The 10,362-nt window shown below is 49.6% G+C and overlaps 1 protein-coding gene across 1 annotated transcript in view; it reads left to right on the top strand.

Annotated features, from left to right (window-relative positions):
* The window catches only part of Igf2r (insulin like growth factor 2 receptor), a 93,169-nt gene that overhangs the window by 73,370 nt on the left and 9,437 nt on the right, over positions 1-10,362 (top strand). The window contains exons 31-41 of the mRNA XM_013352341.2: positions 167-357; positions 1,314-1,440; positions 1,985-2,104; positions 2,324-2,580; positions 2,927-3,145; positions 5,396-5,545; positions 6,254-6,415; positions 7,228-7,435; positions 7,734-7,880; positions 8,573-8,807; positions 9,300-9,436. Of these exons, the coding sequence (XP_013207795.1) occupies positions 167-357; positions 1,314-1,440; positions 1,985-2,104; positions 2,324-2,580; positions 2,927-3,145; positions 5,396-5,545; positions 6,254-6,415; positions 7,228-7,435; positions 7,734-7,880; positions 8,573-8,807; positions 9,300-9,436 (1,953 nt within the window). The remainder of the gene's footprint in view (positions 1-166; positions 358-1,313; positions 1,441-1,984; positions 2,105-2,323; positions 2,581-2,926; positions 3,146-5,395; positions 5,546-6,253; positions 6,416-7,227; positions 7,436-7,733; positions 7,881-8,572; positions 8,808-9,299; positions 9,437-10,362) is intronic.

Genomic DNA, 10,362 nt, shown 5'->3' with positions numbered 1-10,362 from the left:
TGTGGTTGTCAGGGAGTGGTGGTGGTGTAGTTTTCAGGAAGCGGTGTGGGTGTGGTTGTCATGGAGCAGTGCGGGTGTGGTTGTCAGGGAGTGGTACTGGTTGCAGTTCTGGAGCAGTCTCCACTGCAGTCACCCCATCAGACTCTGAGTGTGTCTTGTGTTGCAGAGCCGTGCCCTCCAGAGGCAGCCGTGTGTTTGCTGGATGGCTCCAAACCTGTGAACCTTGGCAAGGTGAGGGATGGTCCTCAGTGGACAGGTGGTGTGACTGTCCTGAAGTATGTGGATGGTGACTTGTGTCCAGACAAGATTCAGAAAAGGTCAACCGTTATTCGCTTCACCTGCAGTGACAGCCAAGTGGTGAGTTAATGACTTCCAGAGAATATGGGACCATGAGCCAGTGACACTGCCAGGCTTCCTTTGGGTGCAAGCTGAGGAGCTCAGGGTGGCATGGTTATGGTGCATGCTAGCTGTGAAGGTCTGAGGTTTGGGAATGTGTCCCCTTGTCGACTCCGTAGGCAGTTAATTACTTGGGGCCTTTCAGGCACAGGGCTGACTCTTTTGAGTCTAGTCTGGTTCCTTAAAGATAGAAGGGCAGCTAACATTGGCTTTGTTCCGTGTTTGTGGTAAAATGTGGAAAGGAGACCAGAAGTGCCCGTGTCTCTTCTGTAGGTACTAGGCATGCCTCGCTGGGTTCACCTTCTAAGTTGCCTCCTTCTCTGGTTGGCTGGTATTGGCATCCAGCAGGCGTGGGTGGCATGGGTAGCTTGTCTTTGACATGGAGGAGCCCCTGTGCATTCTGTTTGTGATCTGCATTGGGAAGATCTGGCTCCTCTGTGTGCAGGCAGAGTGAGGGATGGAGGTCAGACCTCCTGCGTGGTTCCTTCTCCTCTGCGAGGGAGCAGATGCCTTATGGCCCAGGATACCCTGGAGGGCGGGGAGGCCTCAGTGCATGAGTGTGGCGAGTTGAGTGAGTGGTCTCAGCTCCATTTGGTGGGGTGTGCCTGAGGCAGCAGTGAGCTGTAGCCGGTGCTCCTTTTGTTTTGACTGGAACAGGTTTTAGTTCTCTGTTTGATCACAGAGTCCCTTTGCCTGGGCTCTCTGGGGCTATCCTTAGGAAATGTCTGGCTCCCTTAGCTGACTTCTGCCCCTGGTATTTTGCTGACTTCCTGTGTAAAGCCCACAGGTCCTGACCTGTGCTTATCCCATAAAGACACCCCAAGACTTACCATGCTTGGCTTTGCCAAACAACTTTCCTGGGGTGCACCCTGTACTGCACCAGCTACTCTAATGCAGGCTCTCTCTGCTTGCCCTAGAGTTCCAGGCCTCTGTTCATCAGTGCTATACAGGACTGTGAGTATACCTTCTCCTGGCCCACGCCTACTGCATGTCCCGTGAAGAGCAACATACATGATGACTGCCAAGTCACCAACCCCAGCACAGGTAAGGGACAGGCATTCGAAGCCCTGCACAAGCAGAGACCTAGGAGATGAAGTTGATGTTTGAGTATCTTTGATCTTTTCTCTGAGCCCTGTGCTCATTCTAGGAGGAAGCTACCTTGTGCCCCTTGCTCTCCTCTGAAAGCCAGTCTCCATCTTGTTTATGGCTGTGCTTCTGGCTTGGTGCTAGCATCTACAGATCTGGGCACCTTTCAGAGCCAACAGGATAGCTACTAGAAGGCTTCTGCCCTTCCTATATGCTAAGTGCTAAGAGGAACATGGTGGCAGGCTGTTGACGGTTGGAGAGTGGTGGCAGGCTGTTGACGGTTGGAGAGATGCATCTGGCCCTCAGGAACCCCAGTAGTTGCTGTGGTACACAGAGGCCTCTCATAAATCTGGAGACTGGTGGTCAGATGACGGGCGCGTGCTGCTGGTTGGAATGTTTTAGGGTGCTCTTGATCAGTGTGTGCAGGGGTGGTGAAGACTGGCAACGACCCTTGCCAATGCGACACCCTCCTGAGTCTCGACTCCCATCTCCTACTTTGCAGGCCACCTGTTTGACCTGCGTTCCTTAAGTGGCAAAGCTGGCACCACGGCCTCCTACAGCGAGAAAGGGTTGGTCTACATGAGCATCTGCGGAGAGAATGAAAACTGTGGCCCTGGTGTGGGTGAGTGCCAGAGCCTCTCTTGCCTGTTGTCTTTCCCTGTTGTCTAGAGCTGGCTTCAGCCCTGTCACTACTTTCAAGACCCACACTGCCATCCTTGTAGTAGTTAGGAGATACGGGCTGCATGACAACTGAAACCAGACTGGATGCCAGATTTAAGTGGATCTGAGAAATTAGCCACTGGCCCTTACTGGTGCTTTCTCTTCCTTTCGTGCGTTGCAGGGGCCTGCTTTGGACAGACCAAAATCAGTGTGGGTAAGGCCAGCAAGAGACTGAGCTACGTGGATCAAGTCTTGCAGCTGGTGTATGAGGAAGGGTCCTTGTGTCCCTCCAAATCAGGCCTGAGGTACAAGAGTGTCATCAGCTTTGTGTGCCGGCCTGAGGCTGGACCTGCCAACAGGCCCATGCTCATCTCTTTGGACAAGCAGACGTGTACACTCTTCTTCTCGTGGCACACACCCCTGGCCTGTGAGCAAGTGGTGAGTGGAGGCAGAGCTTGCCTGCGTCACGCCCCTGCATCTGGGTCTTCAGTTCACGGGTCCCCAGCAGTCCAAGGCTAGGTGGCCTTAGCTGATCGTCATTTCCTTTTTCTTCTTTTGGGTAGAAGCCTCACATTATATCCTAAACTGACCTTCAACTCACTGTATAGCTCAGACTAGCCTTGAACTTGTGGCAATCTTCCTGCCTCAGCCCCTTGAGTGCTGGGAATGTAGACATGTTCCATCATACCTGGGTTTAGCTTCTTAAGTTTTGAATAACCATCATGGTCACTGGAGGAAAATTATTACAAACTCAACTGTAGTCTTTTTTTTTTTTTTTTAACAGACAGACTGCACTGTGCGGAACGGAAGCTCAATTATTGACTTGTCCCCTCTCATTCATCGCACTGGTGGCTATGAAGCATATGATGAAAGTGAGGATGGTACCTCTGATACCACCCCTGACTTCTACATCAACATCTGCCAGCCTCTGAATCCCATGCACGGAGTGCCCTGCCCTGCAGGGGCTGCAGTGTGCAAAGTCCCTGTGAACGGGCCCCCTATAGTAAGTGCATAAGGCGAAGGGTTAGGAGTCTTTGTGAATTGTAGCCTGTGTGTTGTGTTCTGTGCTCCCAGAGGAGTGTTCAAGCAGAAAGGATAGAGAGTGGAGGTTCAGACGGCTAAGGAGGATTAGTGCGAAAGTGTTCGGAGCTGCTAACCAGTAGTGCTGACCAGGAAGTCTGAGCTGCATGAAGACCCAACAGTTGCTTAGATGAGCATTTGTAAAATCTGTGTATGTGTGAGTGTGGGCCACCTGTATTTAGGTGCTGTGGAGCTAGGCTGGGGTTTTGGTTCCTCAGGGGAGATTACAAGCTCTTGTGACCTCCCCTGATATTGGCACTCGGCTGTGAACTTGAGCATCTTCCAGAAGAAGGTACAAGGAATCCTCTCCTAAGTTTGTAGGTTGGTGGTCACATGACAGGGCTAGCTGGTAGAAGTGTTTTGGGGTACTTTTGATTAGTGCGAATAGTGCTCTTAACCACGGAGCCCAGGTACATTTTTTTTCTTTTAAGATTTTTATTTTATTTTTGATTATGTGTATGTATTCATGTATGGGGTGCATGCAAATGGTAGTGGGTGTCCATCAGAGGCTGGAAATACTGGATCCCTGAGAGCTGGAGTTACAGGTGGGTGTGCTGGAGCAATGAGAGCACTTTTCACCCAGATATGTTTTCTGCATGTCATGTTAGGAGCCTCAGGGTGGAACCTGACCAGGAGAGGTGTTCATGAAGAGCGGTGAGGGCACTAACATAGCTTATGTTTTCATTTCAGATGCTTCTGCAATAAAACACCGAAGGCCTGCAGGCTCTTTCCTTAGTAATGAGTTATAATTAAGGGAAAAAACAATTATGATGATAACTAAATTCTTGGCCTTGAAAGCTTTTTGGATTTGGGTTTTTCAAATTGTATTCATGGTTTGCCAAGGCCTTCAGTGTTTTAAATTCTAGACCCACGTCAGTGGTGAGTTCTGTTGTGGACTCCGGATGCCCTTTAAAAGTGATGTCAAGTGTGTGTAGTACGGTGCAGAAGATGACCAAGGCGTGACCATATTTTGCTAGAAAGTTCTTCAGTAGCATCCTGACCAGCTGTTCTGATTGTGGATCATTTCCCAGAGGCTCTGTCTAATGAGTCTTTCTGCTCGGCCATCCTTTGTAAGATTAAAATTTTGCCTCCCGTTCTTTCATTGGTGAAGGCATTATGTCATGTGGTCTCAACATGCCCCATAGTGGTGATTTAATAGCTTTGCAGCTGAGTAAAAACCATGAGACAAAGCACATCCTTGCCACGTCCATGTCCATATGCACACACTCATGCTCAGAACCGGCATACACATAGTCCCACACAATACTCATCACATACACACAGATAGTACACATACACGCCGGCATGTTTTTGGTCTATCTGCCTTTCATTCATTCACTTACTTAAAATTACTTATTAAAGAGGCACTGTGTGTCAGCTGCTGTCCTAAGCAATGGCATGTAGTGAACAAGTGTTGTCTCTTGTGTGGTCATACTCAATAGGCACCACTGAGCTGTTTTTGTTGATAGAGGTTTCTTTCCCTCCCGGTCCCACAGCCATTCAGTTCCAAAGAACACACAGAGGTCTACATTATTTATAAACTGGTTGGGCCTATTAGCTCAGGCTTCTTATTAACTAACTTACATCTTAACCCAAATTCTTTTCAGCATTAGCCACATGGCTTGGTACCTTTATCAGTGAGGCATTTTCATCTTGCTTCTTCTGCATCTGGGTGACAACCATATACTGAGCATTTCCTTTTCCCCAAATTCTCCTGTTCTGGTTGCCCCACCTATATTTTCTGCCTGGCTACTGGCCAATGAGCATTTTATTATAACAGCACCAGTGACAAATCTGTATAGTGTACAAGAGCATTGTCCCACAGTAAGGAGCAGTCTCAGGGTGGTGTGGTTCTCAGGACCCCAGCAGGGACATTGCCAAGCTTCCTGCCTCCTCCTTCTGGGGCTGGGAACAGTGGCATTCTTGCTATGGATGACGAGAGAAATTCCTAGTTCTTAGAATCTGAAAGCTGAATATGAGTAGAAACACCCTTGGTGCCCATCCAAGCTTCTCTGGAATGTACACATGCCAACGACCTGCTTGCCTGATAGTGAGAGCCGCAGAAAGTGCTTCTTGAAGGGCTGATGATGTAGACCCGCTACAGTCCCTGTGAGGCCCTCGTCTGTCAACCTTGGAATGGTTATGAACCACTGTTTGCTTCCTCCTTTTCTAGGACATTGGCCGAGTCACAGGTCCTCCAATATTCAATCCTGTGGCGAACGAAGTTTACTTGAACTTTGAGAGCAGTACTCCTTGCTTAGCGGACAAATATATGAACTACACCTCACTCATCGCGTTTCACTGCAAGAGAGGGGTCAGCATGGTATGTGTGTGCCACCACCTGTTACCTTTACCCACAGCACCTGCTATGGGGAGGGCCTGAGTCCTTTCTCAAAACTATTTAAAAAGTACTCGAGGCGTGAGCAAGTCTGAGTTAACATGGATGCTTTTGGTCACTCAAAAACATGGAAACTTTGGGGGAGAGAAGCCACATTGTTTTCTGAGTAGGAAGTCAGACTTTAGGGCCCCTACCATCATTCATTATATAGTCTTATTTTCTCTCAGGACCAGATAAGCAAGTGGAACTGTTCTCAGCTCTGAACTTGTGACATCTGGGATGCACTGAGGGGACTTGTGCTATTCCCAGTGCCCTGGGTAGATGCTGGTGTTGCAGCAGGAGAGGTTTTAAAGGGTTGTCCTTCCGAGTGTTTGCCATCTGTGGTAGAAGCTCTTTCCTTGTATGAGTCACTCAGGAAAGGTCTCATCAGCAAATGTAAATGGAATTGCCAAACAACTGGCTGCTTTCTGCTGCTGTTGAATGAATCTTTGTAGTATATGACTGCATTATATTTTGTCCTCTTAAGTATTCCTGGTTCAAGATTTGGCAAAATGCAGACCTGCTTTGGTTTGCCTATGTTGCTTCTGTAGTATGTGGAAGGGTTGTATGTCCTCACCACTCCCAGGCAAGAGTGTGGTGGATCTTCAACTCACATCCTATGGTTTTTAAGATTCATGCTCTTCTTGTCCACAGGGAACTCCTAAGCTTATAAGGACCAATGACTGTGACTTTGTGTTTGAATGGGAAACTCCGATCGTCTGTCCCGATGAAGTGAAGACACAGGGCTGTGCTGTGACGGACGAGCAGCTTCTCTACAGCTTCAACCTGACCAGCCTCTCTACAAGCACTTTCAAGGCAAGGCTGCCTTCCGTAGCCAGGGGCTCTGACTAGGGAGGTGGGCAGTGAAATTCTGTAGCACAGGTGGATAAAGGCTTGGGGGCATGCCTTGGACCACATAGCCCTAGAGCAGGGCCACATTAGTTTGGTTACAGAAATCCACAGAGAACTCAGGGTAAAGAGACCGCAGTTTGCCAACCACAGACTGTGAGTGACTTAGTGTTAGGCAAAGCTCTTCAGCGTGTGTCTGTGGATAGGGACTGTCAGTGAGGCTGTGAGGTTATTGCCAAGTTATCCCAGTGTATGGACTGGACTACAGCACCTCAGCAACTGCTTGTGCCTGGCAGCTGGTGAGTGGCAAGTTCTTAACTTTCTCCGGAGTTGGCGCCTGGGGTGCACAGCCCCCCCCCCCCTTCCAGGTGCACAGTGAGTAGTAAAGACAGCAAGGCCCATGCTTACCTGTGGAATTGTCTGCTTAGCTTCTTAGCTCATTCCTTACCCAGCCGAAGAAGTCAGCCTGGAAGCCTGGAACTCCAAGCAGCAGGATCTAGCTAGAGAGGACAGTTGAACAGCACCCATTGGCAGCCTGGGCCCAGGGGAGAGAACAAGGAAGGAAAGGAGGCTTGGAGGGGAGGGGATTTTGACCTCTTCTAGGCCAGAGGGAACCACCTAGAGTGCCAACAGGGCATTCCTGGTTGCCCCTGGAGGTGGCCTTGGAAGCCATGGCACTATCCAGGTACAGGAACTTGAACTGCAGTAGTGTTTCTGCCCTTACTTGGAGCTCTGCTCTGTTCACACTGCCCACAGCCTGCTGTGCTCTTTGTCTGCAGGTCACTCGCGACTCTCACACGTACAGTATAGGGGTGTGCACTGCAGCAGATGGCCTAGACCAGGGAGGCTGCAAGGACAGCGGCGTCTGTCTGCTTTCTGGGAGCAAAGGGGCATCTTTTGGTCGCCTAACATCGATGCAGCTGGATTACCGGCATCAGGACGAAGCAGTCATTCTGAGTTATGTGAATGGTGACCCTTGCCCTCCAGGTAAATCTTCACTGTAGGGTAATTTTCAGATTCCTAGTAAATAGATTAGACTTAGCAGGAAAGTCCCTGAGGAGTGAAGCTCTAGCTCTGTGAGCACTCCACCCTGCACAGCGCCCTCCCTGGTATGAGTGCGTGTGCCTGGAACATGCGTGCCGTCTTCACGTGTTTGTGCGAGGACATCCTGGCTGTCAGGCAGGTAGACAGCGTCTTAGGGACTCCTTGTTGGCTATCCTTGGGCAATGGCAGTTAGTAAGGCGTTGATACATCTAAATGACCTTCCTTGCTTCTTTCCTTCCAGAAACGGAAGATGGCGACCCCTGCGTCTTCCCCTTCATCTATGAAAGGAAGACCTATGAGGCCTGTGCTTTGGAGGGACGGTCAAAGCTGTGGTGTAGCAAAACTGCAAACTACGATCGTGACCATGAATGGGGCTTCTGCAGACAGAGTAAGTGGAGAACCAAGTCTGGGGATGGGAGGGTGGCAGCTGTTCTAGGGATGACCACGCTAATTAAGGCCATGATTCTAGGATGTAAATTTCTTCTTGTTGGCTACAGAGAGCATTTTAGTTGCTCCATGGGATGACAAGGCAGGTGTATATGTGAACCACAGTGGAGCTGTACTGAGTGTGGGCGTGCCGTAGAGTGCTCACCTAGGTCTGCTCAGTAGTGGAGTCACTGTGCTCACATCCCAGCATGCAGCTCTGTTGGGTCTGCCGTGTGAAGTCACTGAACACACCATTTGGGGGTGGTATTCACAGAGAGACAGACTTAGCACCTGGCTCCTTTGTGACTGAGGGGCAGAGGAAGAGTGACTCAAGCACCTTAGAATCCGTGTAGCTCTCTAAGTTACCACGGATGAGTGTTTGGTTTATGGGCGATGACTAGCTTCGAGGCTTGTGTTGACAGTAATACTTGTGGCACTGTCACCATCAATGTATGGTCAAATGTTGAGTGCTTTCCTGGGAGGAGCCCTAAAGGTGTTGTGGGGTCTGTGGGAACTGAGACTGGATAGATCTGCAGGAGTGAGACAGATCTTGTCCCGGACTGTACTTGGGAAATGGCCAGGAGATAGGAGGTGGAGAAGTCCGAGGTGTTCGCCCCACCCTAGGTCTGACCATTGCATGCCACTGCTCTCCAGCCAACAGATACCGGATGTCTGCCATCATATTTACATGTGATGAAAATGAAGATATTGGGAGGCCAGAAGTCTTGAGTGAAGATCGTGGGTGTGAGGTGACATTTGAGTGGAAAACAAAAGTTGTCTGCCCTCCGAAGAAGATGGAGTGCAAGTTCGTTCAGAAGCACAAAACCTACGACTTGCGGTTGCTCTCTTCCCTCACAGGGTCCTGGAACTTTGTCCATGAAGGAACCTCGTGAGTATGCACCCATCACGGTCCCTCATGTTTGCAGATAGGAATATCACATAACTGTGGTCTTCGGGGCTCTCAGTGTGAGAATGTCACCAAGTGGCTCTGACATAGAGTGTGGGGAGCTCTGGTGGACTCACATGGAGATTGGAACCCTGGCAGTTAGTTGTAAAGGGCTTCCTGGTGCACAGGTGTGAGGTAGTATGTGGTTTCTAAGACTATAGCCAGGTATTACTCTGCCTTTGCCTTTTGAGCTCCATGTGGGGAGTGCTTACTCTGCCAGGCACTCTGAGCCCTGCAGGTCCTGCTGCAGATCAGGGCTGCGAATGGAGGACCTAGTGTCTGCTCTACCTCCACAGCCGTCTCTCTCCTCTCTGCACTGTGCCAGGGATACCTGAGGACATGTCTCTGCTCCTTCTGCACTGCCAAGGCAGCCTGGAGTATCTTAGGGTAGAGATGTCACTTCCCTTCCTCCTACTCCTTTGTTTCATTCCCCAGGTACTTTATCAATCTGTGTCAAAGAGTATATAAAGGGCCCCTGGACTGTTCTGAAAGGGCCAGCGTTTGCAAGAGGAGTCTCTCTGGTCAAGTCCAGGTTCTGGGGCTTGTTCATACACAAAAGCTGGATGTCATAGGTAAGGCTCTGGGGTCCTCAACTTGATTCAGTTGCTGTACCAAGATTGGCAAGGTGAGGCTGTCGCTGGTGTGATGGGGAATGTACCTGAACTTTGATGGGAACTTGAGAGACTATTCTCTGTGACTAATTGAAGCATTTCCACCCACTTCCTTGAATATGAACATACATGCCATCTGTATGCTCTGAAGTATGACCACCTGTCTGTTTAAAACACCTCTGGTGATTATGTTCTGGCTCCTGAATCTATGTCTACACACACCTCAGAAACCCATAGTTGCAGGGGACATGGTACAGACACACGTCTTCCTCAAGCACTTGGAAAGTAATCATGACTCTTTAGTAGTTTGAATACAAGCTCACCTTTCATTGGTAGATCTGCTCATTAGAGGACCATCACACTTAGCTAAGAATATCTATACTGTGTTGGGTGTTTGGATATGGTGCTCTGCTGTCAGGCTAGAGTGGAGTTCTGAGTTGTGCTGATTGAGCTACAGGCTGACATGGGTATTGAGATGGAGAGTGAATTCTGAGAAATCACCATGGCCTTTAGTCAGAAGCCCAGGTTCTACAGATTGGCAGAGTCACCAGACAGGAAGTGGCCTGAGGGTACCTCCCTCTGGGAATTAAATTCCCAACATGAGAACCCTGGTGGGAACACTTTGGAACGTCTTAGGAATCCTATTTTGCACAACCAGGGAGTCCTATGGAGTTGGATGGTCGTCCTGTAGGTGTGGATGGTCGTCCTGGAGGTGTGGATGGTATCCTGTAGGTGTGGATGGTATCCTGGAGGTGTGGATGGTCGTCCTGTAGGTGTGGATGGTCATCCTGGAGGTGTGGATGGTTGTCCTGGAGGTGTGGATGATATCCTGTAGGTGTGGATGGTATCCTGTAGGTGTGGATGGTCGTCCTGTAGGTGTGGATGGT

Source organism: Microtus ochrogaster, linkage group LG9 (genome assembly GCF_000317375.1).
Source record: "Microtus ochrogaster isolate Prairie Vole_2 linkage group LG9, MicOch1.0, whole genome shotgun sequence".
NCBI classification, from domain to species: Eukaryota; Metazoa; Chordata; class Mammalia; order Rodentia; family Cricetidae; genus Microtus; species Microtus ochrogaster.
The sequence above is the reverse complement of the archived record's forward strand: the minus strand, read 5'-3'. Positions and strand labels throughout refer to the sequence as shown.